Source organism: Anastrepha obliqua, chromosome 1 (assembly GCF_027943255.1).
Source record: "Anastrepha obliqua isolate idAnaObli1 chromosome 1, idAnaObli1_1.0, whole genome shotgun sequence".
Taxonomy (NCBI): domain Eukaryota; kingdom Metazoa; phylum Arthropoda; class Insecta; order Diptera; family Tephritidae; genus Anastrepha; species Anastrepha obliqua.
Window position 1 is genome coordinate 89,237,504 of NC_072892.1, and position 25,989 is coordinate 89,263,492.

The 25,989-nt window shown below is 34.9% G+C and overlaps 1 protein-coding gene across 1 annotated transcript in view; it reads right to left on the bottom strand.

Annotated features, from left to right (window-relative positions):
- The window catches only part of LOC129235883 (uncharacterized), a 272,445-nt gene that overhangs the window by 65,618 nt on the left and 180,838 nt on the right, over positions 1-25,989 (bottom strand). The window contains exon 10 of the mRNA XM_054869947.1: positions 24,933-25,092. Coding sequence (XP_054725922.1) covers positions 24,933-25,092 — 160 coding nt within the window. The remainder of the gene's footprint in view (positions 1-24,932; positions 25,093-25,989) is intronic.

The following is a 25,989-nucleotide window of genomic DNA, read 5'->3' on the forward strand; positions in this document are numbered from 1 at the left end:
AGTTCAGAGCTACTAAAATTCGTCAGATCGTAAAATCCGACGCTATATATAGAAAACTACGCAGAGATACTACAAGAAAACATGATGGCATTCGTTTTATATCCCAACCATGAGTGCCTGCCGGTATTAGAAAGAGCTGGCGCTTACATGTTTGGCGTAAAAAAAACCAAGCTAAATGGCTTTAAAACGGCCAACCTAGACAAAGCTGGCGTACTGCAGGCAAAGTTACTCGGCAAGCCAGCCAGGCCATCCCCGGCATCATGCAAACTGGAAGCAAGATTATTATCTTCACAGATTGTTGCACAGGGGTAAATTCAATCATCAGAGCTCAAAAACTTGTAATACAGTGTGTAGAAGAACTTAGCTAGCTCAGTCAATGGCTCGATATTACTATAGTATGGGACCCATACTAAATAGAACGAACATCGAAGACAACGAGAAGGCGGCTGAGATTGCAATGCTAAGATCTTCCTTAACCCTAGAAAACTAAACCTTTTTTTTTAAACGCTTAGAACTAAAGCTCGCCTATCAGGCTACTTTTTAAAAAAACAAAATTCTTCTCTAATTTTTGTTAAGTTTTTGTAATGAAAAACATTTTATTTTTTGAGAGTTGGAGTATTTAACTATAATATAAAAAAAATATTTCATCAAATTGTTTTTATAAGCCAGTTATGTACTACTTACTAAATTAACACTTACATTTTTTTTTTTGCAAGGATATCATTTAGAAAAAATTTTATAATTTTTTTTCTTTAAAACAAAAACATAAAATTAATATTTTTCTTACAGGTATTTGTACTAAGTTTCATAAAAATAAAGAATTTCAAATATATTATTAACATTTTGTTTTGTACATAAAAATTAATTCAGACCTTTTTTCTTATATCACATGTATAGCAATTTGGGGATCTATGTTCCAGGCAGTATGTTCTATTGCATTTTGCACAATAATAAACACTCATACGTTTCTTGCTTGATGGACAGTAATTGCACATTGATCTTTTCCCTTTCTTTATTTGTGGTTCAGAGTTTTCTTGTTGCTCTTCGGAGCTATGAATGGAGTCGGTTATTGCTTCACGAACTCGTTTTTGCATAGATGGTCTTTCTTGAAGTCTCATTGAGAGCCAGTCACAGCACAAATCTTTACTAAGATCCTTCATGAAATCCCTTCTGCTCATTGGCTTTATTTTTTTTTGGTCACAGTTTGAAACATAGAGAATATAACTATTCAATACTGCCATATTTATCATACCGTAAAACATATACATATAATGGCCAACGCCTGGTTTCGCGGCTGCAGCTGGCATGACAACACATCTGATCAAAAGTGTCAACAGCACCTTTTGTTGCATTATAGGATTCAATAATTACAGGTTTTTTTGATAGTGAGTTAAGTGTGGGTTCGTCGTGCATAGTTGATATTAAAAAAAACAGTTTTATGAGGCTTTGCTTTATAGCTAACAAGACTTAACTTATCATGGAAACCGAACATGGATGTTCCAATACGACGGGATGTATTATGCTTGAATTTCTTCTGGAATTTCTTTTTTGTTAGTTTTGATTGTTCCAATTAAAGTTAACTTATAAGGATCCGCTAATAGCTGTTCTGCTAATGGTATGGAAGTGAACCAATTGTCTACAGTTATTTAGTTCTGACATCGCAGACTAACACAATTTTTATTCCGTATTTAGCTGGTTTGTTTGGTATGTACATTCGGAATCGACATCGACCTATAATTGCTAGTAGCTGTTCGTCTATTGTCATATACATATGACCCCGGTTTAAGGTTACCTCTACATTGCTGAATAAAAATCTCCCATATGTTTCTAATGGGAGCAAATTTATCGGTCTTTCTTCTATTTTCTCGTGTGTTCCGATCATCAAAATCAAGGCAATTTATAAGAAATCTGAAACGTTCCAAACTCATTGTAGCAACATTTTTAGATCCGCAGAGCAAAGGATCAAAAAGCTCTTTAGTTGACCAATGGTTGTTCTTTAGCGCACCACTTACAACCAAAATTCCAAGGAGAGCGCGAAGTTCTTCTGTTCTAGTTAATGATGTGGTTGTGGTTTGTTTTTTGTAATTATTGGATTTAACTTTAATGTCTTCGTTGGTATAAAGAAGAATTTCTTCAATTATATTTGGTGTGAAAAATTTTTCAAAACAATCTAAAGGCTTTGTAACGTCCCTAAATTCTCTCTTTGATCCCGGTAAAATATGAACAATATTCCTCGCTGGAGTTCTACTTGAGCTTCGTTTTGTAGAAGACGGTTCAGTCGACCAAATGAAATTGTTCTTACCTCTTACAATAGCTTCGGAAGACTTGATTTTTAAAGAGTCATAAGGTTGGTCATTACTTTGTGGTACGTCTATAGGTGAAACTGCAACAGGAGTCAATTCTTGATTGCCTACAATTATATTTTCAACTTCATCTTCAGATTCAATTTGAAAGTTTGGATCATTAAGACTATCATCTGAATCGAAATCCTTTTCTAAATTGTCCTCTATTTCGCTTCCATTTAGCCACAGCTCCTCCAACCATTTTTTTATTTGGGAGTCAGAAGTACACATCTCTAAACGAAAAAGCCATTAACATTTTAGCTACTGTCGCAAAAAAAAGGAAATATTTACAAATAATATGTAGTCAGAAAAATACCTTTAACACTAAACCTCGCCTCTCAGGCAACACGAATAAATATATCTCCGTAACAAAAAAACTTTGCTCAATGAACGTTCGCCCACAAACTCACACAAGAGACTACTATAATGGTTTGAAAGTTCGTGCTGCCACTTGCATTCAATCATAATGAAATACGTAAAAATGACCATCTTTACGCCTCAGAGGCGGGGTTTAGTTTTCTAGGGTTAAGCTCGACTGAAGAGGAGCCAGTAGAATTTCCTTTCAGTCGGATTAAGACCGAACTAGTGTCTCACTAGTAGACGATGGATGGAACTACGATGGAATGTCCCGGAAGACATGCCATGATTATATAAGTAACGCATCAAAAACCAAACAACTTAAACTCCAAAAGGACTATTCTCTCCCGTACCTTTGCTCTTGGTATCGTTTGCCCAGTCTCACGAGAACCAATAAACTTTAATATTCTTTTAAAAAACTTTCGGATTTTTAATATTTTTTCGCCAGAATCAGTTAGAACATCATATGCCCAGAAAGCACACTGATCCTTTTCGCAACTTTTGCGTACGGTGTTGGCAATTTCTCTCTCTATATAATACTTTCGAATATGAAAATTTTAAAAAATTAACGCGCTTTTCGACGTCTTTCAGCTCACACTTTAGTAAACTAAAATTGTAACGGCCATAAAAAAGCATATCCAGAACCTCTGTAAATACTCTGGATAAAAAATGGAAGATTTTGATCAACTTTTTTTTGAATTTTTTTTAATCTCTTGAATTTTGTACAAAGTTTAGTGATTTGATCTATAGAGTTTTTGTAATAGCATCAAACATATTTTTATAAAAAATTAACGAAAATCAAATTAGCTTTCAAAATATTACAAATATTTTAAAAAGATGAAGTGGCATAATTGTATAAGTGTATATACATACAAATATACATACTAAATGTACATAAGTGTGTCATATTAGTTGCTCATATTTTTTTTGCGAGAGTTTGTAAATTTTCATAACTATGTTGTCACAATATCAGTGATAACACTCCGCTCTAGTGCAAAACCAATATTTGCGCGCATAATTATTTGATATTAATATATCAACGGCATAGACATACATACTTACATATGTATGTACAAAAAGCAAATACAAAAAAAAAAAATGCTAACGCACAACACAAATATTTATTTGCATTTATTGCCAGCAATATCGCACACAATTCATCAACATTGCGTGCGCCCTGCTGCAAATGTGTATGCGTGTGTGTGTGTGAATATTTGCGGTCCTTTGCTCACTCGTGCGTGCGAGGGAAAAAATCAAGAAAACAAATTCTGCAAGGAATATTACGGACGGCAAATATTATATATTTGTATATGTATGAGTACGAGTACATATACACATATGTAACATATATATGCTAAATTGTGTATTTTTCCTTAACATACCACTCACAAATTCATACACGCCTTCATACCAGAAATTTGCTCGTCTCTTTTAATTCATTCATTTTCATTCCAAACGATTGAGTTTGAAATTTTATTGCAGGCACTCATGCACACACAAGCAAAGGAATAAACAAAGGTTTTGAAGTTCAACCATACCAAAACACATACATACACATAATTTGTAGTAGATGCCCAACAAACATTTTTGTTCGATATGAACTGGAGACCAAATACATTTCTCAGATCCCCAATGTTTATTCCGCTTCCCCTTTGTTTTTAATGCAGATTTGCGTAAATATCAAATAGAGAAATTAATAAATCTCGAATGAGTTCAACGAGATTTCCTGCATTTGATGAATGAAATAATCTTATTTTATAGTTTTAATTAACTTATTATTTTACTAATTCCTACAATTTTTTTTTTTCAATTTTTAGAAAGAAAATTAGAACTAAACACGTAAAAAAATATATGTAAATTAAATGGAATAAAAATAATTCCATCATGATTCAATAAGAAAAGGTTGTCCAAAGTTTGACAAATGATTTCGGATGCTACTAATCCACTGATGCAATTTGGAAGTAAGGGAAAATGAGTACTTTCTGAAAAGGTAGTCAAAATTTTAAGAAGGTCGTTGTAAGCCATAGAATAATTTTATAATATTTTATGAATGATATTTAATTATTTATATTTTTAACATAATCGTTCCCGTAGATTTGCAACATAATCGTATATTGGCAATGCATGTGATTAGCTACTATTTTAATAACTTCTACAAATTTCGATACATTTAACAATGGCTTTGACAACCTACATTTTAAAAACTACTAATATAAGTTTCCCACACAAAGTATTTTCCCCATTCTCAGAAGACCTTTGATAATCCATTTACAAATTTGGGTGAGTTGAATGGAATTGTTTTGGTTGCGTTTCACAACTTTTTAATCTGCTCCTCAGAAAGTATTTGGCTGACGTAGGATTTGAATTTATTCAGTTTCCTAAGTCATGCCTTAAAATGGATCAATTCTTTTTCCAAGTAAAACACGCGACAATCAGTACATGACCTAAATCAAAATTCGTTTAAATAAAAATACACTTTTTAATTTAAAAAAGGATTTACTCTGTTTGCGTAGAAGCGTCAGTAGTCGATAGTCATCGGAAAGACATTACTAAAAAACTTCACTATCTTCCGATCTTGGCGAAAAGTGATGTACGCAAACTTTTTCGCCTCGTTTTAATGAAGTGCCTCACCATTTTACCCAATCTTTTCTTATCATTTTGTCTGCTGCGACATGAACAAACTTAACACCCACTTTTGTTAACGTTTCGTTGCAAAACAAAAGTGTTTTGATTTTTACGCTTTTGAGTAAGTATAATACTTTTTCTTTAGAATTTTTTCTAAAATAAGAAGTAACTTTTCCAAGAAGGCATCACGGTTTATAAAGTACGTCATACATCATTAATTAATTATTAGTATTAGTAATCCTATTTTCGACATTTAATTGATATAAACACTTACAAGTTAATCGAAATGTATGCACATTTACTTAGCAGCGATACCAAAAAAGTAAAAGTAAATATACAGGGTGAACGATATTCAACGATAACTTTTTGTGTGAAATTAGTTTATATTGATTTCAAAGACAAAATTGTTCAAAAATGATTACAATTTTAACATATAATCACTTTAGCTCGATATGTCCACCTTTTGCCTTGATTATAACTCTCAAGCGGTCAAAAAATGAGTTGCATACTGCACGAATGTGATCTTGTCGATTTTTCTCGTATATTCGCTTTTTTCAGCGCATCCATACTGGCATATTTTTTAGTCCTCATCTAGCTCTCCAAAATGGACCAGATGGAATAGACCATCGGATTTCCGTCTGGCGAATTCGAAAGCCATTGTGTGGACGAAATGAAGTGTGGAACATGATTTTTTAACCATTCTTGGTTCACACGAGCTTTATGAGACGGTGCCGAGTCTTGTTGGAACGTACATGGTCAACGACCGAAATGTTTGCGTGTCCACGGCTCTAAAGCAGCTTCTAAAACATTTTCCCGATAATAAGTCGCATGCACTTTGACACCAGACTCGATGAAAACGATAGGAGAGCGTCCATCAGGAAATTCGCCACGTTCGTGCAAGCGCAATAACTCCTTTGCTCTTTCGCACCAGACTTTTTTTTGCTGGGGTTAAAGATCGTGTGCTTTTTGGAACTTGTAAGCCTAGACCTTGGGCCAATTTTTCAATATGCGTCAAATTCTGTCTTGCGATAATTTCAGTTTTTTGGCCATTTTTCTTCCACTTCGACGTGGATTTCGTTCAAGTCGAGCCTTCACTTCCGAACCATTTCTGGCGTTGTTGCGGTTTTTTTGGTCCCCCTCCATAGCGTTTTGCAATGCTACCAGTATCATTGTAACGTTTTATAGTGCGATACACGAACATTTTACTCACTTTGAGGTGACTGAGCACACGAACAATGGCTGGTTGTGATTTTCCAGCCAAATATAATGCAATCACACTATTACGTTTGAATTCCATCACAGAAAAAAAAATTCAACAAAACTGAGACGCAAATGGTTTTGATGGCTTATAAGCAATATGTTGAACTGCCATTAGAACAATTTTGACGTTGATGTCATGAGCTGTGTTACAGATACAAGCAGTGTGAAGTTGGTAACACTTCATATCGTTCACCCTGTATAAGTAAGGTGCATTATTCCGAACCAAAGTACGACTATCAGCAATTTTATAAAAACTGATATAAACTTTCTAATTAAAATTTAAATATAAGTGTGATTAGAAAGTTGTTAATAATTTCTCAAATATGTATTACTCAGCTTCCGCACAAGTTGTGGAATAAGGTTTGATGAAATAGTTAATATCAAATGATAAGGAATGCTGAAACTCAGCTTTTGAACCAAAAATGTATCAAAAGTTGGAGGAAATTTTTTATTGTGCTTGCTGGGTGCACTGTGTCACACTGTATGGCTCATGCATGTATGTACACATGTATTTATTTCACACATAAATATGCATGCTTAGGAGTATGTGTGTATATACATAAGTATTTACCAGTTAGGAGGCGTACACATGTCGTTTGAACGATGACAAACAAGCAAATTGTTTACAAGCAAAACAAAGTTCAGCAACAAATGCAGCTACAAGCCGGCGTTGCCACACTAAAGTAACCAACATAACAAAAAGCACGTAAAGAATTTAAGAAAGTAAGTTATTCATATAAGAACTTCTTCAGCATTTTACATACACTCGCATATACTTGGCAAGAATAATGCAGGCACACACCCACATACATGCAAAGCCACACGCGTTTTTCTTGCTCCCCAAGCTTAGTTTAAATAAATGCGTTTGCGAATATCGTAGTAGTTTGTTTTGAATTTATTTATTTGCAGTAAAGGATGAACACACAGTTACTCACAACTAACTACAGACATACATATGGATGGATATGAATTTATGAGACTACTCTTCTAGGAAAAGCCAAACTAGTATGTAAATATTCTGGTTCAGATACTGGTATTTAATAGAAGAAATCACACTAGTTCCACATTGACTAGTGTAATACTAGTAGTAAAATGATCAATTTGTTTACAAATTAGTTGATTTTTTTAGATACGAAAATTTAAGACTCGAACTCTACAAAATACTTAATTAAGACGAATGAAGAGACGATACCCGAAAGCCATTTAATGATGGTATATGTACATTCTGTCAAAAAAATTTCGGGAATTGTTGATTGTCCTCTATAGTGTCACAGAGTTGAAGTGATTTGTCAATTAGTTTGTTTTTGGTATTTAATTATATCAGTTAACCGCAGGTGTACTCTGCGATTTTCACTAAGTATAAAAATATCGAATAAAGGATTTGTCTTAAATTTTGTGTTTTGAACGGGATTTTGTGTGCCGTATCGTTGAAAAAGTTGCACAACGCCAATGGTATGCGTGTTTTGGGTGCATGCTATATCAAGTCGTGGAAGATTTGACTCATCTGGTCCCCCCTCAACGTGAAAACGTCGATAAAATCATAGAAATGGTGCTGGATCACCATCATTTCATTTTGAGGGAGGTAGCTTGTGGCCTTAGCGTGTCTTACGAATCAATTCGCAAAATTTTACACCATAAATTGGGCATGAGACGCGTGGCTGCTCGAGTTGAATTTCTTTCAAAAAATTCATCGGGCGTTTTCCAGCGTTTATCCATTTATCCAGCGCATCGAAACATGTGATTAGACGTGGGTATATGAGTTTGACATGCACACCAGTCAACAGGCGGCTAATGGCGCTATCCATATGAGCCGTATTATTTGGAAGTTATGCGACGTCTGAAAGAGAATGTGCGTAGGAAACGGTCAAATTTGTGGAAAGAAAACTCATGGATTTTGCACCATGATAACTCACCACTCTCACAAATCTCATATTGTGAACACTTTTCTGACCAAAAGTTCAACAAATATCATCGAGCAATCACCGTATTCACCGGATTTAGCTCAATGTGACGTTTTCTTCTTCCAAAATTTAAATTGCCACTCCGTGGACGCCGCTTTGAGTCGATAGAGACCATTAAGGAGAATTCGCTTAGGAAGCTGAAGAAGATCTCTTCAAACGCGTTTAAAAGGTGCTTTGATGACTGGACTAATAGTTGGCATATGTATGTATATTGCTTCGAATGGAGCTTGTTTTGAAGGTGGCCAAATATATTTTGATGATTAAACAATTATTTTGCATTTTATTGAACAACTCCCGGTACTTTTTTCACAGAATGTAGCTCATAAATAATTCTTTAAATGCATTAAATTTTCCTCGCGCCTCTTTCTCGGAATTTCTTTTTTTAGGAAATATTTCGAAGGCTTATCCAAATGCGTTACTCAGTGCTCACTTACTTTCGATTCACATTCGTCTTGCGAATGGCATTGATTTTCAAAACGCAATAGAAAGTAGACACCCTGGATTTCTTAGTACGACCCTTATCCGAGTAAAAGAAGTGAACAAAAGGAGGAGATAAACCATAACTAATAAAATTCAAAGTTCAAAGTTGACGTCGAAAATTATTGCTACTATATTCTGGGATAGTGATGGAGTTTTATTAATTGATTATTTGCCTCAGTGGACTATAACTAACAAAGGGACCGTAGTGAGCTATTGCATTGGGTCAGGCTGTTTGAGTCGGTCGCACAAAAGAAATGCGACCATATGACTGCAATAGGGTTGCGAGGAAGGCCTTAAAAGCTATGAAATTCACGGAAATATACCATTCAATCTTAAGCCCTAACTTGAGTCATAGTGATTTCTTCCTTTTTTGAAATTTTAAAAAGAAGTTAAGGAGTCGTAAGTTTTTGAGGGAAGTTGAATTAAAGAAGAAATCTAAAGAACATGCAGATATTCTATACAATGTAAGATGTGTGTTTTACTAGCGAGGTATTACATTGAAAACAGAAATACACAAAACTATATTTCCCCCTTTTCTACACCCCTCAGTCCACCTTATAGGCATGCTTACTGACTGGGAATTTTTCCACATTTGTTTAGTCTTCGCAAAGTTTAAATTTTAATATACCTATGTATGTATTCCAGGGTTTGATTGAAAAGTAATGAGCCTTATTTTTTTTAAGCAGTTTTATTAAACCTTTTGGCTTATACAACTAATATTCTTCAAAATAGGACCCTTGAGCGTCAATACACCGCTTGTAGCGGTCCTTCCACTGCAGGAAGCATTTTTTAAACTCATTCGCCGGAATCGCGTTCAATTCGGCTGTCACAATTTTTTGGATCGCCGCGATGGAAACGAAACGCCTCCCCTTTAGCTTTATTTCCAGCCGCGTGAACAAGAAGAAGTCCGGAGAGGACAGGTCTGGGCTGTAGGGAGGGTGGAGAAGCACCGGAACCCCCATCTTGGCCAATGCAGAGGTGCAGAGGAAGGCATTTTTTAGCGTCGTCGAAGGCCTTCCAGATCGCTGTTCGTCTTCGACGTCCTCCCGGCCTTCCTTGAACGACTTGTGCCACCGTTTTCCCTATGCACTGGACCGAAATTGGTCCCCGTAAGCCTCCTTGAGTAGCCCAATGGTTTCGGTACTCGTTTTGTTTAGCTTTACGCAAAATTTTATCGAGCAACGTTGCTCCAACGACAGCTGCATTTTCGCCACTGCAAAATCCTAACACACTTTTAAAACAGCGTTCACGCGCGGAGCGATGTTGACTGCTCCGCTGTTGCCAGCGAACCTGGACCGGTTTCTGGTGGAAGGGGAAGGTCCAACGATCATTTTCCCCCACCAGCCGATTCGGTTGATCGCTTGGCAGACGCTCCGCGCGGGAAGGCTCATTACTTTTCAATCAAACCCTGTACATATATGTACAAACCATTATACAGGTTGTTAGAAAACAGTGTAAAATATTTAAGGAGGCAATAGGAGTAGTAAGTCCCAAAGTAGCAAAAAAGTCGTATTCAAAATGGATTCACAAATTCGTTAGGTTAAAATGCTTTCCCAAAGAAAGTGCACACTTGGACCAAAAAATCAAATTGGAGCCGAAGGAAAAGGGGGAAAGTTACGGTTGCGTTAACCGCTAATGACGTTGAGTAAGTTCATCAGGTGGTTAATATTAAGGTCTGATATATCAGCAGGTGGAGCAAAGAAATGAAAACCAAGATGCCTAAGAGGGATAATTCCACCGCATCCTGAATACAGTTGACGCAAAAAGCACTCGACGTAATTTCGAGTATCACAGCATGCACACCTCGCAGACAATGTCTTATAAGGGCACTGAAGGAATTCAAGAGCTGAAGTTTTCTTAACCTTTGCAGATCTCTCGTGCGAATACGATCTATACTGGGCCAGAATAATTTCGCGACTTTATAAGTTTGTGTACTTTTTTCTCAGTGAAGCTATCTCACAGCTCCCTTTTCTAGCCAGCTTATCTGCCCTGCAGTTTCCTTCACTGTCACCGTGTCCAGATGGGCCTTGTATCAAATAAGTCGTATGCGATCGAAAATGGAATCAGGAATTTCCCGACTAGCTTAGAGTGCTCCGCCATTCAGCCCAGACACCTGATTGCCGCTTAGCTGTCGGAGTAGATATTTTCTTCCGTGATGGTTATTATACGAGTGAGCAGGGAATCAGCTGCTTCTTTGCTTGTGACTGCCTCTTGGAATGCGTTAGTCTCGCTGAATACTTTTCCAACAACCCTTCCATCCAACTTCGAGTCATCCGTGAACGGGTTCACCAGGCCCTGTGTTCAAATGCTGCACTCCACCCAAATTGGTTATAGACTAATGTTCAAAGATCAAACATCTCCAAAAAACAACGCCCCCCAAATTAATTTCCAACTATCTTCATATCGTTACTTCGTTGGAGACTTGTAATTATCTCATTGCAAAAAGCTTCTGATTCTAGTTTATTTATTGATTCATTTAAAATTGACACACTTTAATTTGAAATTGGTCAGTCAGTGTGTGCTAATAAAAAATCTTTTTATCTTCTTCTATAAAGTCTGCCTTCAATGGCACTTGCACTAAATATGTGTGAAGCGGTAACCAATTAAGCGTTGTTTTTGTAAACCCAAATTCATCTATTTTGTGCGTAGGCTTATCACGTACATTTGTATGCATGCACATACATAAATGGGCGGAGAGCATTCATTGCCTGTACTGTGCATAAATATGGATATGACACCTGAATATTTAGGGGTGTATGTATGTACGTACATATGTACAGTCTGTCTAACAAAAGCGCGACCAGCAAAATTCAAACTCAAAGTTCCGTTATAAAAAAATGTAATACTGCTAAATAGGTCCATCCTTTTCGCAATATGTATTTCTTTCTCAAGTTGTATGCGTCAGTCCTACTGATAATAGGCAACCTCTATGAATTGTTAAACACCCAGCTAAGGTTAGTTGTTGTTGTTGTAACAGCATAAACATTCCCCATACTTACATACGGGGAATGCTGCTGGAGTGACAGTCCTTGACCGGATATAAATCCGGGTCGTTTCGGTAACGTAGAACCGACTGTCGTGGAAACGTTAGTGTTTGGGGCTGCTGCTCCGAGATTTGGCCGTTTATTTGTATTTACCGCCACTTTGAATGCAGTTTTGATGAATAAAATTTACCAAACAGCATCACTGCCACCATTGTTCTGAAGAACTAGCTAACTTTGGATTTTAGAAGAAGACAATGATCCAAAATATCGAAGTCGAAGGTGTATAAAGTGGAATCTGCAAAATTATTGATAGGTTGGATTGGCTTTTCCAGTCGCCTGATGCCAACCCTATTGAATATGTTCCGGCAAGAGTTAAGCAAAAAGCAAAAGCAAAAGAAATATGGACGCCCAAACAGTTTTTAAGGCAAATTCAACTGATTTGGATCCGATTACTTGCACAGCGTACGCAGAAATTTACACAAACTATGACACAAAGATATGTAGCGAATGGTGGTGGCTACACATTTTAGTGAATATATTTCGTGTTATAAATATTGTATTATAAGCACATAAAATGCAGTTTGCTTGGATTAAATTGCTCAAATAGTTTCCAGTTTATGGTGGTCACGCTTTTGTTAGACACACTGTACATATATATGCTTGTAGTTGGAAAAGCTTGTTTGCGCTTTGCATGGCAGTGCAATGAATTCAATTAGAATGTATCGTCACATTCCCATTGTTTGTTTTCAATTATGCTAATTATGCAGCAGTGCTAGTAATATGAAAGCTTATTACTAACAACCGTTTGTAAGTAGGCATACATTCTTACATACGTACATCACATAAAAGGAAATGTAATGAAACCTGAAAATGCACTTATCTATTCAATCTGATGTGTTAATTGTTCACCGTTGACGTGCAGGAGCGACGCCGATAAACGCTTTCATGCTGATCATTAATTAGTCGACAATATACTTTAAGTTATTTGCTATATATTCTACATTTACTGTAGGTAGTGGTAAAAAGAATCGTCGAACTAATTGAGGGTGAGAAATTAATATAGGTACTACATGGCGTATGAGTGCCCTGAAGTGTCGGAAGCAATTCCATGCCAACTGATCCAAGTATTTTGGATATGGTTTAATTTTTTTTTTAATTGGTTTATTAGTAAGCTAAAGTATAATAAAAAGTAAGCTGGGATTTTTTTTTAATTTGAGATTTATTTAACTTTTAAAATTTTGGTATATGATTTTTCGAAGTGAAATATCTCCTGTGCTTTTTAACAATCTTATAATTTTTTTTAGGATAAAATATTTTGGTTTTTTACTTTTGTGTGAAAGTTTTTGGAAAAAATTTCTTTTTTTTTTGTTTCTCCAGAACCTTTTTTTCATTATTAGCTAAGTCTATGCTCAATAATCGCTGAAAGTTTCATATTGGAACTCCATTAACTTTACGTTACATGCATCGAAAACATTAAAAACATTGCCTTGAGTCACCATCTAACCATCCTCGCTTTCGTTGACGGCTCTGCTTCTATTTCTATCCACTGCTCACTTTAGTTACATATCATTATCAAATATCCAGGTCTCATCCCACTGAGTAACAAAGAAATTCATGAATAGCACCACGTTAAACTTGTTTTTAAAGCCGAAATTGGATGAATTTGAGTTAAATGGCGAGTGGTTCTAGAAAGCCCTTTAATGAGCGTCGTTAACCGCTTAATAAACGAACAGCGCTCGCGTGCCGTGGACATACTCTAACGCAACGTGAGAGCTGCTCGCAGATTGTATGATTCTGGGGTTCTATGACGCATTTAGAGTTTATAATGAAACTCATAGTTGAATATATGTTTCTCTTCTAAAGATGGATGCCCTAGTAAAACAAAATAAAGTTTTTAAACACAAAATAAAAAACCTGAGGCTTTGGTTTGCATTTTTGTGCACAGAACCTGAGCGTCAAGCTGTGAAAAAATTAAATTTTGTGATATTTTTGGAATTGCAGAATTAAATGCCTTTATTAGTGTTGCGCATTTTCTTCACATAACAACGAACGGATTTTTTCCATGTGAAGAAAAATCGTTTATTCGTTGTGTGGATAAAATGCGATGTGTGTCTTGACGTTATTTCAAAAACGAAGCAACCTACTTTTTCATTTCAGAGCTATACTCAAAAGCTTGATATTTCCTTCCGAAAACGATTATTAGAAAAAATGTTTTATTTCGTTTGGAATCATGAAACAAGCAAACCGTAGATTTTTAGCTACCCACAGGTAGCCATGCACAAACACATTCAGCATCAGCCGCGAAAAGTATCCGCCACAGGTATTTGTTAAATTTTATTTTATTAATAAACTGGCACTTAAGTAGCCTTATCAGTTGCAGCATATGGCACTACGGCTCTGTGTGAGCTTTGGCTTGCTCAACAAAATGCATCCTTCGACCCAATTTTTGCTTGATTGCTTCCAGTTGTTTACTTTAAGATTCCTTATGTCGTCTTTTAGTTCACGCAGCTCGTCGATTGTGATGCCCATTCAGTTGTCATAACGCAGTTTAAATTCCAAATATTTAAAAGTGTTCACCACCACAAACTTATATGTTCGGATTTTGATTTTTCTGGGTTCTACCTGATCTTTTCTGGACCAAAACATATATTTCGTTTTTTCCGCATTATTTTTCAATCCAGCCCTATGGCTGCCTCGCTGCCAATGGAACAAAAATACATTCGAATGTGACTTCCTCAGCAACATTTAGAGCATTTTCGAAATAATAAAGTGGATTTTGTGCATCGATTCCTCACTATGCATGAGACTTTGGTATATCACCATGATCCTACACCAAAAGAGGCTAAAGAGTGGTGTGAGCCTGGTTCTTCGGCTTTGAAACGAGTTCGTTGTCGAAAATCGACGAAGAAGAAGTTAGCCCCAGTTTTTTGATATAGGAAAGAAATTTTGTTTGTGGATTACTTGCAAACTGGAAAAATATAGATTCTGAGTATTATTATAACCTTTTCGGTCAGGCGAAGGAAAAAAACATGAAAAAGCACCCCAGCAAAAGAAAACAATTATATTTCATCAGAACAATGCACCGCGTCACAAGAGCATTTGACAATGGCTAAAATCCTTAAATTAAAATTCGAATTATTGTAACATCCACCGTATTCACCCGATTAGGCTGTTTGCGACATCCATCTTTTTTCAGACCTAAAAAAATGCAGGCGCGGAAGATGTGTTTCATCAAATGATGAGGTCATAACAGCTATGAAAGAATATTTTGTACTTCTTCCCTATTCTCACTTAGGGAATGGGATTCATAAATTGGAATAACGTTGAAATATATGAACTGCGTTGTATGTATGTATGTCTACGTTATTTAAAAGGAGCAAATTATGTACTCCACAATGTATAGTTCTATAGCAAAATACACGCCTGAGTACATGACTACACATGACTTTTTCCCTGCTGAGTATGAATATCGGCAAATCCACTTATCCTTGAAAAAATAATTAATTCTATGATTCACTACTTTGTAAAAGTTTAATGGTGCAAATTATATTGTGTTTAATCTATTTCTTTCATCCTTCTTTTATATAATAACTATTTCACCCGCTTTGCTAATTATATTTTCAAAACCTAATTGATCCAGTTATTTCCAAAATTATTCGCAAATACATCATTAATTCTGTGTGTTTAAAAAATTAGTTGACTGTCTGTGCTTCATTAGTTTACATTTTTATTACAGTGTTTTTGAATGTTTTCATCTAATTTAAATTTCTATGGAATTTTTGCGAAAGTTCCAATTAGTTTTGTATTTGCAGGCTGACAACATGCACTCAATTATTTAATAGTAGTTATTTGTTTAAAATTAACATTACGATTGGCAAATTGGCTCTAATAGGCGTATTTAAAACTAGAATACAATGAAATTATAGATAATTGAATGCATATCCGTCGAATTTAAATAAAACAGCAACGGGATGAGATAGCAAATTAGTTTTAGCTTTATTTTGAAGCTACAATCATGGCATTAGGTATGTAATAACACATCATACAAATGATCACCTTAACTTTGCTAGTAGTCTTGGCCTAATTTTTTATGGCTCGTTTCAATATGTGTGGCGTTATCTTGCAGACGTGGCAAAGCTCGAGAGAAAATAAAAGAGGGCTTTAAGGACGTGTGATCATGGCAGCCAATTGATAGCCGCTCGTCGTGACGCTCTAAAGTAAAATGTTTCCTTTACAACTTCGACCGTTATATGATATGTAGTGGCTTTTTGTTCGGACCACTATAACCGTCACTGTTATATAATATGCAGTGACGGTTCGGTTATATCGACTTTGTCGTGCTCTAGCTGCAGAAAATCGCTTAAAATCGCTCTATAGCATGAACCATTGACAGTAACGGCATCTCCTAATTTCTCCGCTGCGCCGTGAGCTGCACAAAGCATCGATCGTTTTAGATCCTTTTTTTTTGCACTTTTCTGAGAGAACATTTAGTGCAATTTTATGGTAAAAATTTTCTAAGCTATTTTAACCCTCTAGCGACCTTCAAAATACCATTTTATGCAAATTTTCTAAAAAAGGGACATAATGGGTAAAATATTCTAGGAAATAATTTCTCATACAATTTTACTTGCAACTATGTTTTTTACCTTAACAATTTAAACCTAAATTAAGTTAAATTTTTTTCATTTATTTTAAAAAGACTTATTGCAAATTTAAAATGGTCACAGCAAAGAAATTTTACAAAAGAATTCAAAGAATTCTAGGTCTTTTATCCAGAGCTAGAATATTTCCGCGTCAAAACAATGACCCTCAAATTGTTCCACAGTACCGAAAAAACGATCCCAGATACTAAAGGTGCATCACATCTACTACGGTCGAATCGCACAAGAAGACTAAAGAAAATACGGACGATAAATAACCAGTAAATTCTGCATTTATATGTAAAGGGTTTCTTGATTGCGTACTTGGAATCGATGCTTCGTTATGTTGGACTGCCTGCTGAGTCAATTTAATTACATTATTCTTAGCACATCCTGGATTTTTAGAGTTCAGTTTCTACACAAATTTATTTTTTAATGATGTGAATTAAGAAACATAACTTTATCAATACATTTTTAACTTTCAGGACTTGATTCAATATTTATTCTTGATTTTTTTTTAATTCCTACCCTCAAACCAAAGCTAGGTAAAATTCTGACCCTTGAATTAAGATTAAAAAAAAAAGTGTAAAACAAAAAAAAAACAACATATTTTTCTTTTTAGGTTTTTTTTCTTGTTATGTTTCTTTTTGCTTAATTTCTTGAAAGCGGTTACACTTAAACACCATATTATGTAACGAAATTAATCAGAAATTGCCTAAATAATAATATCCTTACGTATTCTGGGCGAATCTTCCGGTAACCCTCAGCAATCTCAGCATTTTGGTATACATATGCCCATATCTATCTTGATTCCTTTATGCTGTTATACACAACTGATATGGACAGAATTAGTAAACACTCGGACACAAGCGCCCACAGTTAAAAACTGAACTTTTTTTTATCTAATTTAAGTTAGTCGGAACTTTTTCAAGATATTTCCAAAATGTTCGTGCATATTTTTCGTTGATGTGAATACACTTCATATATTTCATAAAATTTTGGGTACAAAAAGAGTTTATAAAATTTTCCTTGTCCCGATTTAAGCTTGACTTACCATTCCATCTTAACTTAATATTCCAGCGATGTTGAAGTGACTTTGTTTTTAACCGGCAACATGCTTAGGTCAATGCTTCCAAATATAAGTGATTACATTTTGCATAACTTAATGCAGGACGCTTTGAAAGGCAATCAAATTACAAATAGTTTGAACGACATGTGGTGAGGGGCTGGACGCTTACCTCTTAACTGTCCTACAAGGTATCAAACCATTTTGCATACTTTTAGCCTGGATGCTTTGAAAAGCAATGGGATTAAATCACAGTTTATCAAAAGGAAGTGCAGTACTGCCAAGTCACAACGTTGAATGTAAGGAAAAAATTGTTGGTTTCTTTAATACCACTAGTTTACACCAAAACTGGTTCTCGACTAAAAAACGTTTTTTATACTAATTTGAGGTCGGTGAAACCAAAAATGATTTTTATTTTTTTTTTTTCAAAGAACGGTTTTCGAGATATTCCCAAAAAACCTGTTTTTTGTGCAATAGTGCAGTTATTCCCTGCAATCTCGAAAACAGTGCGCGCCATTTCTTTGAAGAGCATACATTTCGAAAGGCACACATATAACCTACATGGCAATATATAACTCGTGTCAATGGAAGTCGTAGTTTTCGCAAAACAGCTGTTAAAAGTTAAAAAAGACATTTTTGACGTTTTTTAATAAATTATCAAAGTTTATTAACTTTTTTCTGGAACAAAAAAATTGTTTATACCGACATAAGACAGATTTTCTGAAAGGCAATTTTGTCATCTATATTTTAAGGCTTTTAAGGTCGAAAATACGCTTTTACTCTCAAACTTCTTTTTTTATGTTGCACGTAATCTTCACGAAGTTGCATCAGCCTAGCTACTTTTATAGAATGCTAAACTTAGCTCAATTTTGTTAAACTCAAAATATTATATTTTCTACTGATTTTCATTAAAAGCATTAGTGTATCGAGATGCATCTAAGGCCATTTGACAAGTCCGTGCAAAGTTAGGGAGATGATATTACTAGCGCATACTAGCATCTCTTAGAAGAACATTCACCAACTTCAGCCAGATCGGAATATTTGTTTGATATTTGTTTGAATCGATGAATTTAATAACTATTGTTAAAATGATAAATGCAAAAAAAGACAAAGAAAAATAAAAATCACAATTACTTCCGGTTACAACAACGTCATATCCAAAAAACATTGATGAAAAGACGAATATATTTTAACTTAGTCACTTGTTTTCATTACTTACAAAAAAAACATAAAAATGATTAAGGAAACTAATCACCTGTGCTTACGTCACTTATAAGAATACTAAGCGAATTAAATTTATTATGCAAAGATAAAAATGTTGATATTTTCCTTTGCTGATTGCTTTGAATTTAAAAATGCATTATTCTAGAATTAAATTTAAATTTTTTATTGATTTCTTATAAAATTTCCTTCACTTGGTTCTACTTTCAATTCCATTTAGCCTCTAATGCCCAGATAAAATTCGAAAAGTAATGTGAATGTGTCTAAATGGCCACCTATAAATATCAAATATTAAATAAATAAATCTAGTTCGTTGACAATTATGGTAAATACTTCATTTTATGCCGACTATTATCTCGCTGTCTACCAATATAATTCATTATTAACATTTTCGAAAAAAAATAATAACAATACATTTAATAGCTTTTGGGCATTTCACTAACAATAATAGAAACAAAAACCTTACATAACCCTGGTGGAAAAATTTAAAAGAATAGTTCAAAGTTCTTACTAAGAACTAGACTTTAAAATGCGAAGCAGTCTAATCCGTATAGTGAAAAGTTTTTCAATACTTGAAAGCAAACGAAGAAAAGATTGGAGTACCATCAGGATTCACACAAAGTTTTTGATCAATTAATAGTTCCAAGCTTTTAAAGAATGCAAGGCCCTTTAAGTCTTCGAAATCGTTAGGAAAAATTAATCACTTTCCATCTCTCTACGAAATTTTTTGGATTTTTGGCACGCTCCCCTTTGTGGCTTAGTTTCTCTTCAATAAGAAAAAGTTACGCCGAAAAAGTTTAACTCGAATACCAATGTGGTTCTGGATCTAGAAGATCGACGGCAGACCAAATATTCTCCCTGAAGCAGTGAAAGGAAAAGTGCATCACAGCTGTTCATAGACTTTAAACATGCATTTGCCAGGATTAACATAATGAATATACCCGTAATATTTGAACAATATGGCATCCCCAAAAAATTTACGCATAAGGTAATGATGACTTACTGAGTCGAGGATACTATTACAAGACAAAACCGACCGGAGTTAGACAAGGTAAACAGTTTTCCTAAACAATTTTTTAACTTTTAATTTTCAATGGACAAAGTAGCTAATACAAAACAACTGAGCATATACTAAATAGAAAACACAAATGTGCGCGTACCCGGATGATATTGCGAGAATCAGCAAAAATGTTAATGCACTATCAAATACTTTTGGTCAAATAGAAAAGACAATCGGCAAAATTGGATTGAGAATTAACGGAGAGAAAACAAAATACCACAAAAAATGAGATGGTACCTGGCAAAATGAAAATGGGGACATAGGAGTCATCACAATCTACAAGAGAATACAAGCAGCATATAAAGCATTCTACTCAGTAGTCAAACTTTTTTAAAGCAAACCTGTTAAATAGATCTTGAAAAACTACGCTGTATAAATCTAGTCCGACCAGTTCATTGCCACGGATTGGGGTCGTGGGCAATACGTGAAAAAGATGAAAACAAACTATAGGTATTTGAGCGAAAAATGTTGAGGCAAATCTTCCGTTCAGTCAAAGACAACGGTGAAACGTGTATTAGATGCAACCATGAACTGGACCAAGGATCGTGTCAAATAGAGACATCTTGAGTCTACAGAGCTGTAGCGCCAAATGATGATGATGATAATAATCACAACCAGACTCATTATTCAGAATTAAAGTAACCGCATATTACCTCTTGGTAGTTAGTTTTACCCATCACAGCCTTAACAAATTCAGGAATTTAATTCCGGATCCTCACAGCATTAACGAAGACCAACCTTGATGAAGGCAAGTAGGAATATTTTCGTACAATATGAGATGGATGTCTATTAAATCTCATAAATCTTAATTTCTTGATGAGGGAATTACGAACTTTAGTTATCTAATGTTTGGAATAATTTTTGTGCTTAAAATGCAAACACAACTTATGAATACGCCAGCTTCGATTTTCAAACGAAAAAAAATTAGAAATGTCCTACAATGTAATGTATAGGCAATAGATAAGTACGAGTATTAAAACCATACATAAAGTTTCCAACCTTTTGCAAATTTAGAAAAAAATGCGCAAGACCGCCAGAAAAAAATTCAAAAATTAACACGAAATTATAAGTTTCATCAAAATTTGTTGAATTTTTTTTAGAGACTCGCTCTTTTGTATCAAGAATATTTGCCAATAAAAAGGTTATTACTAGTTAGATTCATATACCTACTAGGGATGCCAATCCCGAGGCCACGATATTACCCGATATTTGGGTTTTCCGAAAATCTCAGGATGCATAGTCGGGAAATTCCTATGCAAGCACGGGCATGTTTAGTAAATTTTTTCTTCAACTAACGCACTTTCTCAGAAAGGAAGAACTTTATTTTGAGCATTGGTTGAGTTTTAAGCGTTTGCAATACCTTTTGTATAAAACAGTTAGGTTTGTAAGGGATCTTTCAAAAGTGACGCCTAGATGTCAGTAGTGAATAATTCCTGAACGGGTCACTTTTTATGTCATCTTTAACGTTTATCAAGTAGGACGATGTACAATTCTACACGATAGAACAACGCGCTGGAGCTATTGAAACTGTCGATCTTTAAGAACCTTTCAAATGAATCGACAGTTCAAAGGTTAGTGAAGAAAATTTAAGAAACTGGTTCTGTCAAAGTAGAAAAAAGATTGGCAGACCTTAAATTGGAACATTTCTTAAAAAATTTTGCTTCTGTAGCACAAATATCGAAACACGAAAGAATCAAACTTTTTAGAGGTCTTTGTTTTCCAAAACAAAATATAATATATGCGTCTTTTGAAATATCCTTTATTTGGCGTAGAAATACGTTTTTAGAGTGCGAAAGAATAACAGCCAGACATAAGTAGTTAGCCTGAAGGCTAAATCACATAGTGCTTTAACTAGCAGTTTGCAAACTTTAGGGTTAATAGAAAGTTTAGGGTTAAAAGAAAGTAATTTTAATTGAAGATATTGATATTTTTTCTAAAGCTAGTGATAGAGGCTTTTGGTGTGTGCCTACCCTTCAGAAGTGAACAGGTGCGAAACCCTGGGCAAAAACATAAAATGATAGACAAATTTTTCTAAAAGCGGTCGCTTCTCGGCAGGCAATGGTTAACCTCAGAGAGTATTTCTGCCATGAGAAAGCTCCTCATAAAAAAACCAATTGTCGTTCGGAGGCGGCTTAAAACTTCAGCTCCCTCCATTTGTAGGAAAACATCAAGACGTACTCCGCAAATGGGAGAAGAAGCTCGGCAAAATACCCAATATCAAAATAACGATTGTTTTAGTATCAAAAAGTAATGCACTAATATATTGTAAAGACAACGAACACTATTTTGATTTTAATATAGTAGCAGTTTTGGGATAAACAATATTAAGAACTTTTTTCATTCAGAATTTATTTTTAGTCTTTTGATAACTTACTTAAGTCGGCTTTTGTGGATATTGCATATGGCTAAAAACTTAACAGGAATACTCAATAAAGTTGAAAAATGCAATTTTATGCCATTATTACGGTTAGTCTGTGGTGCATTTTAAAATTGTAAACCTTTGGGGCCTAAGGAATAGGGCCGCTAGTCTCTGCAGCTAGTTGCCTTTATTGAGAAATATAATCTTTTATAAATATATTTATTTCATGAAAATAAATGAAAATATTAAGCCTTAAATATTTGTAAAATTATGCTAGAGCAAAGCCAAATCTCAAAAATTCTGTGGCCAAATTGTAAACTAAAGCAGCCGAATGAGCTAAACTGAATTGAATTAACTTTGAAATACTTGCAACTTTGAATAAAATGGGACAACAGCCAAATTTTCCTGCAGGGTATATCAAGCCGCAAAAACACATTAGCCTAGATAAATAATTCAAATTTGCATTTAAATGTAAATTTGCAATTTGATGTTCATATGCAAATGTAATAAATAAACTTTATGTTTATATTTAATAAAATTTTGCTAATACTGCTTAGTACCATGTTGCTTTTGTTGTTCCAATTTCCAGTGGCATTTGGTTAGTGTGGTGAGGAAATCAGAAATTTCTGACATTAACGCTGTCATTTTAAACAATGAGTGTTGCACAATCGAAAAGACACATTGTTGCCACATCCGTGTGCCGCAGCAACAAAGCGGTAAAAGTAATGTTGCAAATTGTAAAACGCAAGCATGAGTGTGCAAGCATGTCGTATTTAATTCGGTAAAGTTAGTTAGTTGCCAAAGTGAGTTAGTGTTATGCAGAATTCTATACAAATGAATAGATTTAAATTTGGACTGCGACACATATATATATATATTTCTTTCGGTGTGCGTCACGTCGGTGTCGCCGACCCTTTGGCTGCACTTGCTGGCTAAAATACTCGTAACGGACCAAGTAAAGCATACATACATACATACAAGGTGAAGTCCAAAATAAATAAGACTGGCGCCATAAATATATTTTTCAGTTTTTTTAATGAGTCAGTGCGTTGGAAGCTACATCCGTAGCTGACTTCCAGTAAAAGCTTGGTGACATTCGGTTCAGTTCAAGTTAGTTTCGAACAAAGAGCTAACATCAAATTTCTTTTTAAAATCCGCAAAACGTTTACCGAAACATTTGAATTGATGAATGGAGTTTATGGCGATGATTGACTATCTCGTGCCAGAGAACATGATAAACGACAATGAACACACGGGCCGCCCAAAATCAGTAATTACCGAAAGGTTCATCGATATTGTTCGTAAATTTATCAAAAATGAACCGAAATCATCGTTGAAATTCATGGAATCGGAGTTGGATATCTCCAGGACATCGATTTATCGAATTTTAACTTATCATTTGGACTTACGAAAATTAACTGAGGACCAAAATTTGCTCGGAATTCAACATTCGAAAGACCTCATTAAAGAGGCGAGAAAAGACGAGAACTTCCATTACAACAACGTAGCTGGGGATAAAACGTGGTGTTTCCAATATGAAACTGAAATTAAGCGTCAAAGTGCGGAATGGAAGGCCCCAGACGAGCTGCCCCCCAAAAATCGCTTTTGGAGAAGTCAAAAATCAAGTCGTTGCTCATTTGGTTTTACGGTTCCAAGGGAACTATCCACCAGGAGTTCGTGCCAATGTACCAAACCGTCAATGCCATTTTTTATATTGACGGTTTGAAGCGTTTGTTGCATCGCATTCGTCGAATTCGCCCTGAATACCGCGAAGGAGAAAGCCGACGCTTATTGCATGACAATACACCATCTCATTCATCCACTCTTGTGACAGATTTTTTGACTATAAATCGCATTTTAACCATCAATCGCTCACCGTGTTTGCCTGATATGGCTCCCTGCGACTTCTACCTATTCGGAAAATTACATTTGGCTATGAAAGCAAAACGTTTTGGGTCCGTAGAGGACATTCAAAAAACTTGAACTGACATCTTGAAGGACATTCCGGTCAATGACCGGAAACACTCTTTCAAAAAGCTTTTAGATCGCTCAAAACTGTGTATCGGCGCCAGAAGGGACTATTTTGACTAAATAAACCCAAAGTTATCAGAACAAAGCTTCTGACGTTTCTATTTTAGTTCAGTCTTGTTTATTTTGGACTTCACCTTGTGTATTCATACACATAAATTTTGCTCTAAACCAATTTATTATTGGCGCTATTCAAGCTGGTGCACCCTTCGTCGCTTAAATGCTTCTAATGGTGGCGCGAAAATACAATCGAATGCATCATTCACCGCCACTCTTCCGTTCATTTGGGCGTATTAAAAGCGCTGGTTTGCATTTTAATGTGACACTTTGCAATCGATTTCAAACGCAACCTAAATTACATAAAATTTCAAATATCTACACACATTCACATATACACACATGTACATGAATAATTTTTTGCACTATTTGATTGTTAGATTCGCAATTGTTGTCCCCAAAGCGTATTTATTTTATTATAAAACGTTGAGTAGAATTGAGAAAAGATAGCAAATAGTGGTTTCTATATTATAATAATCGAATGGCACTTACATCGGATACGCAAATTCACCAGCGAACTTTGTGTCTCACCGCGATCGTTGGCCGCTGCACACGCATACAAGCCAGCATGTACGCGTGCCACACGTTGTAGAACCAGTGAACGTGTGGAAATGATGACGCCCCACGAGACGTTCTGTGTGACCGGGATGCCCTGAAAGTAAACGAAAATTTGTAGCGTGCAGGATTTTAAATATTAAAATTGTCTAAAAGGGGAAAGATGTCTTAAATGTGCTGTGTAAATTTTACCACCGCACACAGTAAGTACGAGGCGTGATCTTAAATGCATTCTTTAAGTGTTACAAACTGCATATGTTTTTGGTATGTTTTCAAAATAAGACGTGCTTTATTTCTGACGTGGTTTTATATACTCACTAAATCAAATAAATTTTTATTACGTAAGATTTTATATATGTAATTGATTATGTAATGAACATAGTATATGTGCTCGCCACATACATATGTACGTCTCTATTTCGATGGCAAATTAGTTGCAAATATTTCGGTTTGCGATAAAACGTTGCTGCAATAAATAGTTGCCATATTGATCTGTATCGTGGCCGATAACATAACATAAAATAACATAACATAACATAACATAACATAACATAACATAACATAACATAACATAACATAACATAACATAACATAACATAACATAACATAACATAACATAACATAACATAACATAACATAACATAACATAACATAACATAACATAACATAACATAACATAACATAACATAACATAACATAACATAACATAACATAACATAACATAACATAACATAACATAACATAACATAACATAACATAACATAACATAACATAACATAACATAACATAACATAACATAACATAACATAACATAACATAACATAACATAACATAACATAACATAACATAACATAACATAACATAACATAACATAACATAACATAACATAACATAACATAACATAACATAACATAACATAACATAACATAACATAACATAACATAACATAACATAACATAACATAACATAACATAACATAACATAACATAACATA